Genomic DNA, 19,680 nt, shown 5'->3' with positions numbered 1-19,680 from the left:
CTCCTCAATGAATCCAATGACAAACATTCGCACCTCAATGGACTTATCAGTCTGAAATGCGATGATTTCCTGTTAAAGATGGATGAAACAAAGTGTGAATGTAATTCCCATCTACTTACAAGCTGGTGAAAATGGTTCAGTACTTACATCCAGAAAATTATCAAGCAATGAAGGGTCCTTGATGATAATCAACTCCTACACCTAATTAAAAAAAATATAGCGAACAGACCTAAAGAATCATGTACACTAAACGTCTGATTTTTATGTTTAGAAAACTGCTTTCAAAACCTTTTTAAGAACAATAAGCTTTTCCTCTGATAAGCTCAGCTTTGTTGTTTTCAGAAAGGATACACCTGTAGTTATCAACACATTTAATTTATACAATATATGAAAATGATTCTGAGAGAAAACAGAAGCTAATCATTTGTTCCATTACAATTCTACAACAGGCTACTAGCTGATGTGCTTATACTGCTCATCTGTTCATAGGCTCAGTCTGTTTTCTGCTGTATAGTCTGTAAGAAAAACTTTGTTAATATCTGCTTCATTTTCAACTTTTGAGATTACCAGAATGATTCACTTTATTAAAAAAAAGTTACAAATTAAACAAATCTTACAAAATATTGGCACTGTTAAGTATATCTAGAATTTTTAGAAATCATAAATATGGCGAATCGCTGCATCAAGGAACCAATGTATTTCACATTGTAAATTGTGAATTAAATCACATTGTAAAGTATGTAATCTATGCATGTCTGTGACCTAAAACTGAACAAGAAATTGAGGTTTTCAATGTCAAAATTAAATTTCCAAAATGGAATTTCAGTCTAAAATCTATTAGCAGGAAGTTGATCATGCACCTATGCTAGACAAACTTTCAGTGTATTTCAAGTAATCCAAGTAAAATATATTAAAAATATATTTAAAAAAAAAACTTTCTCATAAAACATGCCTTGACCTTGAAAACAAAGTTTTTCACCCTTTACTTCATGAATGAATCCCTGTATGCCACACACCATGCCGTCATCTGGGCTTTTCAGCCATTTAATACGATGTTGCATCATGGTTTTAAGTTTGTCCTCACACAACTTGCCTAGCTCTGATTCTGGCGGCTGTGCACAGATCCAGGTATTGCTATATTTCATCTGACTTTTTAACATAAAACTTTGCTTTGCCTTGTATCCTATGTTTCTTTTCCAGGTATATTTTTTTCTTTTTGTAACACATAGCCAATTGATGGTGTATTAAGGCAGAGTTTGGGGTAGCCTGCAAGGCATCTTCTAGTAGATTAATGGCAATGTCCAGGTTTCCTAATTGGCGGAAAATTTTTGCCGTGTATCTTATGACGTGTGGGTTTTCAGGAGACATCCTCAGTGCCACAATCACCTTCTTCAGTCCAGGTTCGAATGTCTTATCTCTGTTATTTAGCATTCTTAAGGCTAACAACAGTAGTAGAACAGCATCATCTGGATTAAGTTCTATAGCTCTTTCAAGCCTTTTTATTGTTAGGGAGTCTGTAGAATCAGGAGTGTCCTTTGTTGTGTGGTACAGTGCAATAGCATAGCCTACATTTAAATCACTGTCATACCGGGTTCATTTCAAGGGCCTGTCTAAACACTTCTTTGCAGCATGTGAGTATTTGTTAGAGAATTTAAAGGTCAGGTTTTTCATGTTTTTTTGAAGCTTTGATTGGGTTTACAGTGTGCAATATAACGTGTTCATGTTGCGCATGTAAAAAAAAACAGTATTTTTCACACAATTAACTTATCTGTATACTGCTGTTTTCACTGTCATAAAAACGGGCTGATGTCTTCCTTGTTATATGAAGTCCCTCCTTCAGAAATATGTAACAAGTTCTGATTGGGCCAGCGGTTCCTGTGTTGTGATTCGACACCAGCTTAGCGCACGCAGCCCTCCTGGAAACACGATTGGGCTAGTTTTGGACTGAGAAGCAAGTGGACAGGATTTGTTTTGAAAACCTGGCAATCCTGATCTGAACGCACATGCTGGAGAGCTGCTAAACAAAGCTAAACATCGTTGCCCTTTGTGTAATACGTTACAGAAACTGTTAAACTCACAAACTTAAATAATAAAATACACTTACAGGTTGTGGTCCATAAACAACCCTTTCTCCTGACAAAGAGGGAACTGCTCCATCTTACAAGAATAATCTTTGTGCGAATCCAGCATTAAACTGATTGAGATGAGGGAAGCTGTCATCAGCTAAATGTGCTGCACATAGTTTTACATGTGGATTATAATTTTCGGGAACTGATTTAAACATGAATTGTAACCATTGATCTCTAAAAACAGCATCCCTGGGACTCCGAGATGAAAATAACAGCGTTTCGACGACATGGCGACAAATGCAGCTTTTCCATTTCTCCGTGCAAGCGCAACCACACCACGCCCCCTTTGTTGTGTATTCCTGTCGGCGGAGGTTAGTCAAAAAAACTGTTTTAGTGACGTCATTACTGCAGGAACTAGAGGGATGTAGTCCAAACGGGTCGTTCGTTGTAGACGAATTCTGTTGAATAAAATATTTCGCATGGAATTGAACTTTGAGCTTTAGAATTTTACAGATATTATTTATACTCTAATAACAACATTACACACTAACTAAAGTTTGAAACATGGGATCACGAAGAACGGGACCTTTAAGAAAATTCCAAGCCTTTTGCTCTGAGAACCTCGACAGTATAAGTGAATCCCCCAGAAAATTTTCTGCAGATCCTCTCTAACTCTCAAGTACTCTTCACATTTAGAGAACTCATTTATATATTTATACAGATAGTGCAACCAGGCAGTCTCCATAGGTTACAATAAGAACTTCATCACTGTCTTTGTAGTGTTCTTTTGCAAGCTCCACTGATTTCTGCAGACTTACAAGTGCTTCCTGCTGGTTGTCATAGAGATACTGAACGAATCCAAGACTGTTGTAAGCTCGTTTTACTCGCGCCTCTTTACAGTCCAGCTAAATCTGTTCCTCCAGACGATTCAGTAAATCACAAAGAACAAAGTCGTCTTCTCTTAGAGACCAAGTAAAATGGCACTCCTGCAGAAGCAGAAGTTTAAATTTTATGGCACCCACAAAACTATAAAAAAAGAAAAGTAGAAACAAATGATTTAAACAGTTATGTTGTAAAAACTGCTACCTTTGTACAGGTCATCATTGAGGGTGCAATCAAAAACATTATTATTCCAGGTCATGTAACACATGCAGGATATATTGACATTAAAGACCTGACAACAAATAACAGAAGGGAGCACACTAGGATAATTAGCAAGACACACCTGATCAAAATGGCACAATCAACACAAAGGACAGGCAGCAGTGCAGGGCCAAGCACTAATGCACCGCAAGCACAAAAACCACAGCAAATACAGTGAGCATAGATAAATGTTATAAATATTTTTTGAATATATAAGCTTAAGAAATTATAAAAAAAATCTCAAAATACACTGATCATTTTATATATGAAAGGAAACCCATCGTTAGGTGGCAGTAAGGTGGGACATTAAATAATTTAGGCCTATTCATTCCTTCTTAAAGGCAAATCATTCATTAACAATACCATTGTGCTGTTCGGAGATGTGCAGTAGGCTTTTTTGTGTCTTTTATGTGTTTTCTGAGCCTTCAGTAATATACAGTACATCTACAGGTGCATCTCAATAAATTAGAATGTCGTGAAAAAGTTTATTTCAGTAATTCAACTCCAATTGTGAAACTTGTGTATTAAATTAATCCAATCCACTCAGACTGAAGTAGTTTAAGTCTTCGGTTCTTTTAAATGTGATGACATTTAACAAAAATCCACCAGTTCACAATCTCAACAGATTAGAATATGGTGACACGCCAATAAGCTTATCAACTCAAAACACCTGCAAAGGTTTTCTGAGCCTTCAAAATGGTCTCTCAGTTTGGTTCACTAGGCTTCACAATCATGGGGAAGACTGTTGATGTGACAGTTGTCCACAAGACAATCATTGACACCCTTCACAAGGAGGGTAAGCCACAAACATTCATTGCCAAAGAAGCTGGCTGTTCACAGAGTGCTGTATCCAAGCATGTTAACAGAAAGTTGAGTGGAAGGAAAAAGTGTGGAAAAAAACATGCACAACTAACCGAGAGAACCGCAGCCTTTTGAGGATTGTCAAGCAAAATCGATTCAAGAATTTGAGTGAACTTCACAAGGAATGGACTGAGGCTGGGGTCAAGGCATCAAGAGCCAACACACACAGACGTGTCAAGGAATTTGCTGAACCACAGACAATTTCATAGGCACCTTACCTGGACTAAGGAGAAGAAGAACTGGACTGTTGCCCAGTGGTCCAAAGTCCTCTTTTCAGATGAGAGCAAGTTTTGTATTTCATTTGGAATCCAAGGTCCTAGAATCTGGAGAAAGGGTAAAGAAGCTCATAGCCCAAGTTTCTTGAAGTCCAGGGTTAAGTTTCCACAGTCTTTGATGATTTGGGGTGCAATGTCATCTGCCGTGGTTGGTCCATTGTGTTTTTTTGAAAACCAAAGACACTGCATCCGTTTACCAAGAAATCTTGGAGCACTACATGCTTCCTTCTGCTGACCAGCTTTTTGAAGATGCTGATTTCATTTTCCAGCAGGATTTGGCATCTGCCCTCATTGCCAAAAGCACCAAAAGTTGGTTTAATGGCCATGGTGTTGGTGTGCTTGACTGGCCAGCAAACACACCAGACCTGAACCCCATAGAGAATCTATGGACGTTTTGAAGCAGTGTTATCAATCTAGGTTGAAGAGCCTTTAGCTCAGGTGCAAGGCACACCTGGCCACAACTACACACATCACAAAAAAGCAGGAGGCGTTGGGTAACAGATGGTGCATTAATTCCTCCTGGGAATTAAGCTTGTGTTTACCTCTTAGTTTTGAAATAAATCGAGGCATCCGACAAGGTTTTCCAATTTCTGCATTCCTTTTCTTGGTAGTAGCTCAAGTAGGCCTAATAGTCAACTTTCCTTCCTTCTAATTGAAATTAATGAAAGACTATTTAAAATATTGCATCTTGCTTATGACGACAGTTTTTCTTGGTTATAGTTCTGACGTACCTCTGGCTTTGAATACCATTAATAGCTTTTAATTTTGGGGGGATTGAATTATTGACAACACTTACCCTAATTTTATTGCAAAATGTTTATTTTTTATTTTTGGTAAATGAAAAATAATTTAACTAAGTAATGGCTAAGGCTATTCCAAGTGGCATAATATTTTTTTTTAAAAATTCTCAGAAGTATATTAAGATTACAGATTAATATTACAACCCTACAAATTCCCTAACTTTTTGTAAATGGTCTCTCCTTTTTTGACAAACAATTAACAATTAAACTCCTTTAATGTTGGATCCAGTCCTCCATGTAAATCAAAATGGCTTAAACCTCCTTGTATATCTTGGCATAGTTGTGGACATTGCCATATAAATGTTATTTCTAATAAAGAAAATAAGTACTTTACAAAATTCTTCACACATTATCCTGTAAATGCAGCTGTTAGCAGATATATTCAGTGTTTGTGATAAATATAACATTTGTAACATATCAGTTAAAGATACTGAACTTTTATTTTTCTATTGCCCTTTTTCAGTTTCATTTTGGGTTGATTTTTGATTTCATTTTGGGTTGATTTTAAAACAAAAATTAAACAAAGCCCTTAAATTAGAAGCTCATGATATTTTACTTTGTTTTCAAAACCTATATCTTTCTGATAAACAAAATTACATCATCAATCTGTTGATTATCTTAGCAAAGTTTTATATTCATTAATCAAAATAATTCAAAAGAAACCATTACCTTTTGAACTTAAAATATATTTTGAAACCCTTTCTAACATGGTATATATATATATATATATATATTAATGTTGTCCTGGTATTTTTAAAATGTATTTATTATTGTAATTTTTATATTCATGTTCATTTAGTTGTTGTTGCTATTCTGTCCCTTATATCTGCCTTGTACTATTTGTTGTGTACTTCTATGTGATGGAACTAAAGAAAAAAGTCAGTATTTACAAGTCGTAATCACATCAGCTGTGTTCAAGTCACTTTGGTCAGAACAAGATGGCGATTTAACTTAAATGTAAACTTTTTAAAAAAAATCTACATCTACAAAATTATGAATAAAGAATGTGCATTATTGTTTTGGCTTTTTTCTGTTTTTATTCAATTGATGAAGGTGATGTAATCATTATATACTATATAGTAATTATACAATAATATATTTTGTATATGTAACTTATAGTTTTATTGTACATGACAAAAAATATTTTATTCATTTCAACAAATTTACCAACACTGCAAATCTATATTTCATCTGACATGTCACCTCACTGACATGCCCACAACTCTGCGTTCACTCCGATTTTTTTTTTTTTCTCACATTCTACCTGGTTACTTTGGTTAGTATATTAAACATGTCCCAACTGTTGAAATATATGCATCAAATGGGAATTGTTACTTTTTTCACCTTTTTAAATGTTCAGAAATTTTCACAATATTATTTGCACCATCACAAACTGCATTTTGTTCATCAGGATTTTGTGGAGGAAATAAGAGCGGAAATAAAATGTCAACATTTTTTTAATAAAATGGCTGATCCTTTGTCTTAACTTAAATGGCTAACAAATTAAAATTTCATCTTTCACATATTCTTAATTTAAACAAGAACACAGAACACAGGATGGTTCGTCTGATTATATTCTCAAATACAAAATAATGTGTTTTGATTTGACACAAAACCATATGCAGATACCGCTTTACAGACAAGACACAAGGTAAAGACATATCCACACAAGGAACTAGTTTGGATCATTACTAATCTGCAATCTGGGAGTAGATGTGCATCAGACCAATCAGAATCATTTTAAAAATGGTATATAAAAAGGAAAATGATAACCTTCACAGGCTTGAGACATCAGAAAAGTGTTATTCAAGATTTAGGTTATTAAAATTTTCAATATGATGTGCCTAGACGAAAGTGTTACATGGTTTTACATCGATGTGTACATACAGGCATATGATCATACACAGAAACACACATAACTACCTACCGCAAAATGTGGTTCTTTAATCTTATAAAATAATATAAAATCAGTGGTAAAACTATAGGAACACAGGAACACCTCGCCTCTCTTTCGCTCTATACATCAGATGTAAAACTAAGCGTGCAAAGCTTTCTCAAATTCCTCCTGCTCTATTGAAACATTCAAGCACATCATAGTGTGAGCTGTTTGCAGCGGACTAAACCACACATTACTAAAATCAAACGTCGAACCTCTCATCTACAAGTATACAGAAAGAAAAAAAAAGATCAAGCTTTATGTAAACAAATATTTAGTAGAAGAGCAAAAAAGGGATACTTGTCACCAAAACTCAAACAGAGCAACGGAGGGCCACCGAAATGTGGTTACCTTTAAGGTTGGCATAAATACAGAGAGCAGGCAAAAAAAGGGTAAGACTGGGTAAGAGAAGGAGCACAAAAAAGGCATGAGGAATGCTGCCTTGGGAATGGGCCATCTGAATCTGCTGCCATGTTACTACTGTGTTCCCTGGGCGCCCTGGCTGCCTTGGGTACCCTGCTGGTTATAGTTGCCGTAACTGCCGTATTGGTTATAGTACTGGTTCCACTGGCTCTGGTTCTGGTAGTACTGCTGCCACTGCTGAGCATACTGGGGGAAATAAGGTACAATGTATAAAAATACATGCAAAATATGCACATGCATTTAAGATAAGGGGGCAAAAAATTCCTAAACGCAGTGGAGACAGCTTCAGTAATTATAACAGTTTCTGCAAGAATGTATATCTTTGGAATCGCTTCAGTGGTGAGAAATGTTCTTTGCTTGTATATAATGTATTCCTAGCATGAATAACGGTTTACTAAATAACCAACATAAAGACTTCATTTTTCTAATGCGTATTCATTCATAAAGGTTCTTAGCATGTTAGGTAATGCAATAAATTGAAATACCTGAAATATAGTTAAATGTATATTGCCCCCTAATGGAAAAGTGGATTTCTTCCACACTCTCTCACCTGCTGGTACTGTTGATTGTAGCTCTGCTGCTGCTGCTGGCTGTAGGTCTGTCCAGCAGGTGCTGGAGTTTGACTGTAGCTCTGGTTGTATCCTGGGTACTGACTGTAGTTGCCGTAGTTGTACCCTTGGTTGTAGTTGCTCTGGTTGTAGCCCTGGTTGTAGCCTTGATTGTACGACTGAGGCTACAAAAAATGAGAAAACAGGAGGCAAGCGATGACTACATGTCCTGTTAGATTCAAAAGCTAACTAAGAGAATGTAAGCCATGTCTGTAAACCTGTGACTGGTTGTAGCCTCCAGATGATCCAGAGACACTCTTGTTGTAGGAGCCCTGGCGGTTGTGGTTGTTGTAACTGCCTCCAGACTGCTGGTTGCGGCTGTATCCACCGCGGCCTCCAGAGCTTCCATCCCTGTGGTTATTTCCCCAGCGATTCTGGTTGTAGCCTCCACGGTTGTATCCTAATGAATTAGTTGACCGATTATCAACAACTTGAAGGCAGAATCTAACAAACCATGTTGAACAATAAATAAGGCCTAAATGTATAGTAAGTTGATAATTCGTTGCAAAATACACCATGACAGGTTTTTTTTAAATAACTTATCCCGTGTGCTTTTTTGTGCATTTGAAGCAATGATCATTGTAGCCAATCAGTCATATCTTAAGTTCACACTATGGCCAGTCAGCTTTGTTTTAAGAATCCACTCAAAGGTTGGTGAGAAATGAAGGTTCTGCACAGTGGTTCTGTCAGTACTTTTGACAACACTAGCTAGTGTTGTCAAAAGACCCGGTACTTCGGTACCAAGTCGGTACTAAAAAAATTTAAATGTGACGGTACCAGGTTTCTTTAAGTACCGGTAGTACCGAGGTCCCGTTCAAACCCGGTTCAGCCATAGACCGTAAAAGAAAGGATTTCATTTTCGCGAAGCAGAAAACGAGGACGGAATCTCAAAATCCAGTCATGAAAATGAAACTTACATTTTAATATGGACAGTCATGGAATTTGTCAAAGTTAGCATAAATGAATCAAATCTCCATATGGACCAGTATCTGTAAAGGTTAAGCCGCAAAAGTTGTTTGAAATATGAATCCGTGTTCTGCACGTCTCTGTGTGAATTAATGAATGGCAGAGATGTGCGGGTTTGTTTACTACATAGACTGAAGCGCATGACGCTTGCATTAATTTCAGCATCTGAGCTTCAGAGTTCTCTCTCCATCAAGCGATCTGAACTTTTCAGTTCATCTGGACGCACAGCGCACCTGTATTTGATGCTCTTTAAACTCTTTGTGAAGGCGCACGACTCACCGTCGCTTTACTGATAGCGCTTTTTCTCACACATGCAAAGAGAGAAAGAGAGAGCGAGAGTCTTACCATGCTGAATCGACACGCTATATGTAAACTATTCTTTGTTGTCTTCTCCTGTCAAAATAATGGAGTTCATTTAGAATTATTCATATTCATTTTCTAACAAGAAGAAGACATACCGGTTTCTCCGGTAGTGGGCGGAGCTAATGCGCAAATGCCAATTTCATTGGCTGGCGCTGATCTCTTACCGTCCCTGTTTTGATTTCAGCAAATCATTTTGACCGAACGCAGACAACGTGATTAATATTCATGAACCCAGCAGCTCATCAATTCATAGACCATTGTATATACATTAGTATGATAGTAGAATTAGTAGTAGTATTATCTTTTAATAATAATTAATGTGATCTATTACTTTTTTTTTTTTTTACAGAAACCCTCAATGACCAAAAATATCTTAAGCTTCACCACCAGTCTTAAGTTCAGTTAAAATGACAAATATGCATTCATTAGGCCTAAAAGTTAATTTTTACATAAAGGCATTGTGCTAGAAATATTACTATTATTTAGTAAAATGAATGTGATACTGCTACTGTTGGAAAACTTTTAAAACTTTATTTTTTAAAGAAATAAATCACAATATTTCTTCCATGTTTTAATTTTAATAGCAAATCCCCTTTATTTACAAAAAATAAAATGTGTTTAAATTTCATAAATTAAAAGACAAATTAAATTTGGGTGAAACTTGTTTACTGTTTTTCATAATTATATAACTTGTAGAAAAACTTTAAACACAATTGTAAATAAGTATAAAGAATGGCATTGGTTTTATTGGTTTTAGTGCTAAAAAGTTTTTTTTTTTAAATTAGCATATTTTTGTGTTTTGCTTTGGTACCGAAACTGGTACCGAGAACCGTGGATTTTCACTGGTATTGGTACCGAATACTGAAATTTTGGTACCGTGACAACACTAACACTAGCCTAAACAAACACTGCAACAATACTCTAGCAATACCAAAGCCCTGAGATCATTTCAGCACAATCTATAGGTGATATGGAAAATGGTGGCAGTTGTGTTTGAATGAAATGTAATAGCAATGAGAAAAGAGGGCCATTTATTTGTTTACTTTTCTTTTTCAGGATTCCTTCATTAACAGAACATTAAAAAAAGAACATCATTTAAAATATATATTTTTCATAACATTATAAATGTCTTTACTTTTTAATATTTCCAAGCTAAATAAATAAATACATACATACATAAATGAATAATACAATTAAAAAAAAAATAATAATAATAATTTACTGCCCCAAATCTGAAAAGTCCAAAACTCTTACCTCCTCGGTAGCCTCCGCCTCCAGAGCCGCCCCGGTTCTGGTAGCCACCTCTGCCCCCCTGAGGTCCACCACGACTGTCATAGCGCTGGAAGTTACTACGGCCGCGGAAACTACCCTGGCGGTTATCAAAGCGCTTCTCTGGAGGAGGGCCAGCTTTACGGCCTTCTTCGTTGTACTGCTTGATGAGAGCGTCGGCTTCCTCCCGCTGAAGCTCTACGAATGTCACTCCGTCCAGGAACTCGCCGACTTCGGGCAGCACAAAGTTTGCTGCGGGAGCAGAGGCACGCAATGAGGGACAGAACAGCCGCGCCGGCAAAAGACAAAGAGAATCATTATCAGCACCATACAATGGTGACAGCAAAAATACAGGGGAAGGGACAGAACAAGGGGACAGAGAGAGTAAGAGAGAGAGAGAGAACTAGAGCATGTGGTGATAAAGTTAACACGCTCTAGGACAAACGTTGCCTTAGCTGTGTAAGAAAACACTTGTCCCAGAGTAGGAATATGAGGACAATGTAGGAGGGGGTCTTAGGGAATGAAAATTAAACTAAAAACAGTTGCCAGAAAAAGAGTGTTATGATAAAAGGTGTCCCTGCAAATTAAGAGGTACCTAGCTGAGGACAGCCGTCCAAAAATTTATTAAACGTTTAATAATACAACCGATACAAACTGCTCGGTTGCTGAAGGCAATTGGAAAGCCAGAGCCAATTGCAGCAATCCTGATTATCTGAGCTGGTTTGCAATGGTGAGGAATGGCATGAGAGACAATGTAAGAAAATATGGTTAACAGGGCAGGGAGAGATGAAAAAAAGGTGAGAGGAGCTCTTTTAGAGGAGAGAGGAGCTCTTTCTTTTTCTTTTTTCTGGCAAAAAGGTTTAACAGAAGGAGGGACGGGTGGGTTCTTCCAAGTCTTAAAATAAAGAAACAAACGAAAAAAACAGCAAAAGCAGATCTGGTGTGTAGTTTTGAACATTTGTTTTGGTTATCCGTGGCATTCCTACCTTTCATTTCTAACACAGCATGATCGGGAACATCCTTCCCTTCCTCATCAGTTCGCTTTAACGTTCGCTCTTTTAAATCCTCATCCGTGGGACAAATTACAATAGCCTTGCGTTGAAAACCTTCAAAAGGACGCATTTTTCGTCTCTGGGCTGATCCATATACATTTGTCTAGCAATGGTGACAAGAAAGAAGTAGAAGCTGTTCATTATTTGCTTTTGTTACGGCTTTGCGTTCCGTAGGAGGGGAATTGGATTCCTGCAACGATGAAAGTGAGAGAGTTTTTTTTTTTTGGTTTTCATGTCTATAGTTACTGCTCTGGAATGACTAACGGTTGTCTCTCACAACCCCAACTGACTTACCGTTAAATTAGGACGAGACCAACACAAGGGAGTTTGTGAATGACTGACATTGTACAAGGGACCCTTTCTGCTTCCCTCAAACTAGCAGTATTAGCAGAAGCCGTTCTCTTATTTGTTACAGAGAACTGGTGTATTCCTTTAAAATACTATAAAAGATCCAAGTTACAAGAACTTACATGAAATTCAATTCTAATGTGACTAAATATGCTTAATAAGTCCTTAATACTGCAGGTGTTTTCTCTCAAAATAACCAAAATGTTGGTCATGCTCAATGTACTTGCATCAATCACTTCCAAACATCAGTGAGTGAGATTTTAACCTATTATCTGCTGGAACATATTGTCCTGACCTCATAAAACCTCTCAAACTTTTGAAGAACATAAATAATCCTCACTCTTCTGTATTTCGATCTCATGCACTGCCTGGGTCCCCTTCCTTACCTTCACTTACCCATTGTTCAATAGACCAGCGTGCCTGACACAGACAAACATTTAGTACCAACCTGTTCATACTCACAGACTCCTTAGTGCTCATTAGCATGTCCTTTGACCTTACCTACCTTGCAACCTCTGGATCGGTCCACCTGTAAACTTCAAGCAGGTTAGTTTTTCCACTTACCTTCCATTCATTTTTAAACACAACATTCAAGTAAAGTTCCAAGTTTATCTAATGAAAAGTTCTCTGGTTTTCTTTACAGTTACCATAGCAACAGAAGGCGTTTTCTTACTCACCAGGCAGTGATTACTTGTTTTTCAACATCTTACTAATGTCATGGACTATTTGTACAGTGTGGCAAAGATCTCTTTACAACAAGGCAATACATAAAAGTCAAAAATAGTCATTGCAACATACTATACTGCATTCTTTCCCTGATCTTTTTTTTTTTTACGTTTAAGCAAAACAAAACAAATCATAATTCAGCAACATGTTCAGGACAAAAAAAACGGACTGGAAAAAACAAGTCTTCAGAAGCACAATAGGCTAACCAACACTTTGGACTAGGCTACAGAGAGAACAGAAGTGCATTAATGAACATGTGCATCAGTGAGCAGCAGTGGATGTGCTTTTTTGGGGGAGGGTTGAGAAGGAAGGGGAAGGGTTTTAGCTGTGAGGACAGTGCAAAGGAAGGCAAGTACAGCAGTACCTGATCCAGGATGTAGTTGCGCTTCTTGCGGGCAGCGATCTGGATGAGCCTGTTGAGACACTGCGTGGCCTGCTGAATAAGTATGTCCCAGCGTCCAGCATAGTTGCGCTGACGACGAAGTCCCATGACCTGATGGAAACGGAGCAATGAACTTCAGTGTATAGACTTTGATTTGAATGACAACATATTTTCAAAACGATTCATTGGTGGATGGCCTGAACAACTAGATGAGTTACTAGTCTTAACCAGGGGTGGGCAACTTCAGCCCTTGAGTCCTGCAGACCATGTTAAAACCAGCTAATCAAGGCCTGGAGGACTATTAGAAAAGTACAGTCAGGTGTGTTTGATTAGGTAGAAGTTTTATTTCAAAGGCCAGTGGATCTCAAGGGCCAGAGTCACCCATCCATTGCCAAGACGTCAGTCTAAATGTGTAAGGCTGTAGCGGTGCTTCTTTAAAGTCTGTATGAAATCAAAATGACTATTTACTTTATTAGCTCACATTGCTAGTCTTCAGGTAAATAACTAATCTGTACAAGTTAAAAAGGTAGATAGAATATCCTTACCCACTCTATCCTAAACCAACCCATAGTTTGCTGCGAGCGAGGGATGCTGAGGAGCTGTGCTAAAATAAACCGTAACGGCATACTCTCTATTCAAAATTCCAATATTACTGAAGCAAAGTTGCTAGCTATTTCCAGTTCACATGGACTTTAAAGAAGATCTAACTTTCCTAGAGGGTTTGACTGTGCACAGCTGCCATAATAACAGAGATTATATTCAGCAGGCATACCTTCATCTTCTCCATGATTGCATTTGTGCCCAGGATGTTGTACTTCTTGGCAGGGTTTTCTACAGCATGTTTTATGGCCCAGGTGGTTTTTCCACTACCAGGCAGACCAACCATCATCAGGATCTAAGAAAACATGGAGTCAACATTTTACAAGCTATCTTTCCACTGCTCACGTACATGTCTTTAAAATGTAAACATTTGGTTTACTGTCATGTATTAAACATTAAAATGCTGTAATTACATAGCTGATTTATACAGATGAGGTTTTGTTGACAAGAATTAATTAATCGCCCAGTCTATTTATACTCATTTGGCACATTTATAATAAGGTAGATGATCATAAAGACATTAAATAATGGCATAACATTCCAACAAATGTTGAAATTATTAGTCTCCTTAGAATCACATTATAGATGCATACATTTCAGCCATGGCTGAAAATGTAAAAAACACAATCCTCTTTCATTATAAAATCTTTTTTGATTAGAATACAGTACATTACTACATTTCTTTAAAGTTCATTTCCACATCAAACCTCGCAATCAGCTTTAGTAGCAGGTCCCAGTGTCCCTCTGACTCTCTCCTCCAGATGAATATCCTGGATGAAGGTGAAGCCCTCTGGCTGAGGGAAAAAGGGCTCCTCTCTCTGTCCGAAGTTGAATTCCACGGCACAGTTCTTCACCAATACATGTGGGATGAGAGCACGGCCGGCCAGTTCCTCTCGAGAGACATGGAAACATGGACCAAGCCCTTTGCCATTCTTGGAGAATGCCATTTCTACTTCCTCACCGCTTTCAAAGTCCTATGGAAAACAATCCAAGTGGGAAAAAAATGATATGGTTAATAATAGTCTCTGAGCCCATATTAAGATGCATTATGTGTAATCTAATCTAGAAGTATGAGAGAAAAACAATTACAATATAGCAGCCGATGATATCATTTTCACTGAACTTTTCCCCGTAGTCTTCAAATTTACAGTTGGAGGATTTCTTGCCAGTTCCTCCATAGCCGAAAGAGAAGGGTTCTTCACCTGGAACATGAAGGAACATAAATGATAATGCAGCATAAAAAATAAAACAAACTCGTGCTTTCCAGCAAAATCTATCCAGCGTTTTGATTAATCTTATGAAAGAAAATTGCATCAGGTGCAAGAAATGCTTTAAAGCAAGGTTATTGTAAGTCTGGACATTTACCGAGTTGAGTGTTGCAAGAATCCAGGGACCATCCGATTCTCACCACATGAGGGTCAGGCTCAGATGAAGGAAGGTGCTTTACGGAAATTTCTTCATTTATCTAAACAAGGAACAGGACAATAAAGACCTCTGTGACCCATCTCAGAAATTGATGCATTAAATAGCATCTTTGTTACCTTCATTTCAAAGCACACACGTCCTTTGGTAACACCGTAAGTGGCTCGAGCACCTGCCCACAGGTAGGCAAAGCCCTCAATGGTCAGAGGGTAACCACTGTATCTGTCACGAGCCACCTTGAAGTGCAGGTCACAGTTATCTAGACAAACAAATAAGAAGCCATTCTGTAATGTCAATAAAACAGTGAATATAACACTATCAAGCACATTTCAAATGAACAAACTATTCCTTCATTTTGAGACCAGGAATCCTGAAAATGAAGGATGCTCTGAGTCACTTTTTTTCAATTGTACAGATATAGTATAAATTATAATATAAAAATAGAAATTATTTTGTATAAAGGAGTAACCATACAAAAAACAAGTCTGCGTTTCATTTTACAACAAGTGCTGGCACGACAAAAAGGCAGAGCAAAATAGAACGGGAGCAGAATAATTCAGACTAAAATATCATGCAATCACTTTCTTGTGATTTTGTGAAAGTGCAAGCACTTTGTCTTTTTCCTCTGCTGTACTGAAAACATACCAAACCATCACTTTTGAGTACTGTTATACACCTACTGCGAATACAAACAGCTCCATCACAAGAACATCTTTTTTTAATTATACTCACAGGTGTCAATGACCACAAGTTTATCATCAATGTCTTCCTCTTCTTCTTCAGCTGGGGGCTGTGGTGACCTTCCCCTTTAATAACCAAAGAGAACTATGAGATTGAGCAATACAAAACAAAGTTAATCCAATGAGACCTAACTTACCTCCTTTCCTCACGATGTTCATAGTAGCCATATCCTCGACTCTCATCATATGACCTCTTGCGACTGTTTGACGAGTATTTATCATCCTCTGATTTGGCCTGTGCATCCCAGTCAGCGGTCTGCTGTGGAACATCCTCGTCGGCCTTATACTCAGTCTTCACCTCATCAATCTCTGCAAAGATTTGGATAAATGTATCATAAGCCACATTAAATATATTTATGTGGTTATAGAGCGCAACAGTCAGAAGTTCTGGAAGTAAAAAATTTATTTACTCTATAGGGCTAATTATTTCTTAACCATTACTGATAGCTCTGCTGTAAACTCTTTTGTTGTTAAAGGTTGTTAATTGATTGTACACGCTTTTGTTAAAGCCGTCTCTTCACGTTAATTCAATTTGTTTTTAAAATAATATAGTTCTTGGAGGAAAACTAAATTACCCATGACACTGTACAGACAATTCAAAAAGTCCAAAGGTTTGTAACGTTATGATGCATCTTTGGGCTGTTTGGCTTGGTTTATGGCATAAAGACTTACAAATAAAAAAATACAAATAAAAAGAGGTTGAGCACTAAGCACTCTAAAGCACAATTTACATTATAACTGACTTTGACTTTGCACAAAAAAGAATCTTAACCCACAAGAGATTAATTCTCTAGTTGGACCATTTTAATAGTGATTCTGTGGAATTACATTAACAGCTTTATGAAAACAATTTTTTCTTGTTTTCTTCAGCATAACATTAACTAGTGGCACACAGTCTGACTTGATCAAGAGCATTATGTGCTAGTTAAATGGTACAACAGATGTATTTATACATTGTCATTTAAACACTTGACCAGATTTACCTGGCTCTTCCCGCTGACTGCGTTGACTTGAGTCTCCTTCTGGGATGTCCCGTGACGCTGGCTCGTCGAGCCTCTGCTCACCCTGTGGCTCAGCATGTGTAGGAGTCTCCTCATACTCCTGCTTCACCTCATCCTGCTTCGAGTGCTGTCTGGCTGGTTCCTCGGGGCACGGCTGCTTGGCCTCAGGCTCCTGGAATTCGTCCTGGTCATGGGAGCACTGCTCAATCATCTGTCCTGATATTACGTCTGATGAATAATCACTTGTTCCAAAACCAGGTATGGGGGTCTCAGTGCTGTCCTCATTGCCTTCGTTACTCCCAGTTCCCTGATCATCAGATCCACCCTGGTAGAGGTCTGTGCTGTTTCCATCATCAAACTGTGCCTTGGCCTCTTCTCCATAATCTTGCTCCTTGGCTGCAAATTCTGTGTAGAAATTAAGCATGATAAACATTTTTGTTGCATTAATGCCTAGAACTAATTTCCATGATTGTTCTAGTCATTTGTGATTACTCAAATACAGTTATTAAAATAATTACATAGAAAAAAAAAAAAAAAAAAGAAAAGAAAAAAAAAATATATATATATATATATGTGTGTGTGTGTGTGCATTTGACTATTTATTTTTTACAATGTTGTTTTAAAGATAATCAGTCACAAAAAGCAACCCCAAAACAACAACAAAAAAAGCAATGTAAAGCTGAATATAACTAAACAACATATCCATGGTTTATTCAAGATTTTATTACATTTCTATTTCACAAGTAATTTTGTTTATTTATTTTTTATTAGTTTTTCCCATGCCAGGAAATCTCAAATAGCTTTTTTCTACATTAATTTCAATGCTGCAATAGTTTAAATGTATTTTTTGGTGTGCTTATTATAGTGTAATTACACAAAAAACTAACAACATGTACTTTATTTATATACATATACTTTTTATATGTATATAATTTAAAATTGGGTTTAGTTAGTGTGAGGTCAGTGTTAATAACATGTAAAAAGAAAATGAGCAAAGCATTTACTAAAAATATATTTTACATTTAGTCATTTAGCAGACGCTTTTTTTAATAAAAAAAAGTATTTATTTTGAAGTTAAGCATCACTTCAAAAAAAAAAAACTCTCTCACACAGATGTTTGTTGCAAAATTGTCTTTTGAAAGTGCTCCAAAATTATTTTAATTATTATTAAATCATTGGAAGAAAATTCACACAAAAGAAATTTCAATAAAATATCCATGACTTTTAAGATTCTAATAATGTCTTACTGAAACATTTTTTATGCTACCAGATCTTTCCTGTTGTAAAATTAATTTAGAGTTTTCCACGATAAGCGAAGCACTTTTTAGAAGCTTCTTCTTATATTTCATCCTGCATCAGAAGGGGTCCCCCTATGGTGGTTTAACACGTTACCAGACACTGCGACCCTAATAAATAACCTCTCCTAATCTCTGTGAAGCACATCTCCATTCGCAACAACACCGCCTGCATTGCAGCTTCAGAATACAACCAAGTCAAAGCATACAACGTTAGGTGAAAACACGCATTACCTTCCTCCTGATAATCAGTGCCCTCTCCTGGCTCCCCGCCAGCCTCATAGCCTTGATCCTGCTCGTCCGACGGCGCAGACCCCGCCGCCTCGGCCTCCAGCGCCGCCTGCAACCGGTCCGCCAGATCTGCCTTCAGCCCGCGGGTGTCCAGGCCTCGCCGCTGGAGCTCTTCCTTCAGCTCATTCACTTTGAGCTTTTTGACATTCAGCCCGCTCATGATTCATGCACCCTTCAGCAGTTTATTCCGAACTGTGCGCCTGTACAGTCGGAGTAAACACACGCGAGGCATTGATTGGTTACTGTACGCGCTCGCGGATCATCTTCACTCTCGCTAAAATATTAGCCTGCGTGCTAACAGGATAAGAGAGGCCGAGGTCTTTGCAGCTAAAAACGACTTCACTTCATTTAGAGGAGTATTTAAGCTTTAGTACATCAAATGCAACAACATGCATAGATCAAAATCCACCCGTTAAGTGTCAAAGCAATCTATTGTAACGTTTCATTGTATCCACTGTCTGCACACTTAGCATTGCAGCGAACCACGGAGTCAAAGAATTAGCGCGCAAAATCCACCCGCCTCACATGCATACTCTAACAGAACCAAATATAATTTTAAATCGCTAACAAAACATACATGCTACCTCGTGTGACCACAAAACACAATATTTACCTTTTTCTGTCAGTTTCCCCCTCAAGCAAACTGTCGTTACGATGGTATCGAAGATGGAGGGTGACCGCGGTTGATCACTTCCTCCGCCTCACGGTCTGAGCGCTCTCGGTCCCCGCAGCTGATTGGCTGAAGCTGCTGTCTGTCTGACCCGCTGTAAGCCAATCATATTCGTTATGCTCAGCCGTTCTAAAGTTCATATGAAAACAACGTAAACGTGTCAAATAACAAATCTTATCTTTGTTATTTTTCTAAGAGATTTAAAGTACTGCTGTAATTCACATAAAACAGCCAGAGAATGGGGTTCTGTTTAGAAAAGGTACATAGATCAAATTTGTTCAACAAAAATAAAAAGTTTAATTAAATATATTTTGTTTTTGTTTCAGTTATAAAACCAACATTTTATTCCCAAATAAACAAAGCTATTAATATTTAGTATTACTCCATATATCGACTCTAGATTTTTTCAACTATAAATGCCAATAAAAGAATAACAATAT

At 37.5% G+C, this 19,680-nt stretch overlaps 1 protein-coding gene across 1 annotated transcript; it reads right to left on the bottom strand.

Moving 5' to 3' along the window:
* Positions 1-6,706: 6,706 nt before the first annotated feature.
* On the bottom strand, positions 6,707-19,343 carry LOC132140898 (heterogeneous nuclear ribonucleoprotein U-like protein 1). Its single transcript, XM_059549952.1, has 16 exons — positions 19,184-19,343; positions 18,514-18,770; positions 16,967-17,389; positions 16,121-16,292; positions 15,976-16,049; positions 15,363-15,502; positions 15,187-15,286; positions 14,911-15,023; positions 14,529-14,795; positions 13,994-14,116; positions 13,204-13,332; positions 11,700-11,868; positions 10,699-10,965; positions 8,334-8,515; positions 8,058-8,240; positions 6,707-7,693 (listed from the first exon to the last, which is right to left on the bottom strand). The coding sequence occupies exons 2-16, from the start codon at positions 18,728-18,730 to the stop codon at positions 7,562-7,564; spliced, it is 2,691 nt and encodes an 896-aa protein (XP_059405935.1). The 5' UTR covers positions 18,731-18,770; positions 19,184-19,343; the 3' UTR covers positions 6,707-7,561.
* Between the last annotated feature and the right edge of the window lie 337 nt (positions 19,344-19,680).

The sequence above is a fragment of the Carassius carassius genome, chromosome 5, assembly GCF_963082965.1.
Source record: "Carassius carassius chromosome 5, fCarCar2.1, whole genome shotgun sequence".
Lineage (NCBI taxonomy): Eukaryota > Metazoa > Chordata > Actinopteri > Cypriniformes > Cyprinidae > Carassius > Carassius carassius.
Note: the sequence above shows the minus strand (reverse complement) of the source record. Positions and strands in the feature narration are given on the sequence as shown.

What these genes read in the sequence shown, in the direction of transcription:
- LOC132140898 (XM_059549952.1), bottom strand. Translation starts at nt 18,730, where the DNA reads ATGAGCGGGCTGAATGTCAAAAAGCTCAAAGTGAATGAGCTGAAGGAA. An exon ending in CAATCATGGAGAAGATGAAG is followed by an intron (nt 13,333 to 13,993) that starts GTATGCCTGCTG and finishes CGTTTCCATCAG; the next exon opens with GTCATGGGACTTCGTCGTCA. An exon ending in GAGGCTACAACCAGTCACAG is followed by an intron (nt 8,241 to 8,333) that starts GTTTACAGACAT and finishes CATTTTTTGTAG; the next exon opens with CCTCAGTCGTACAATCAAGG.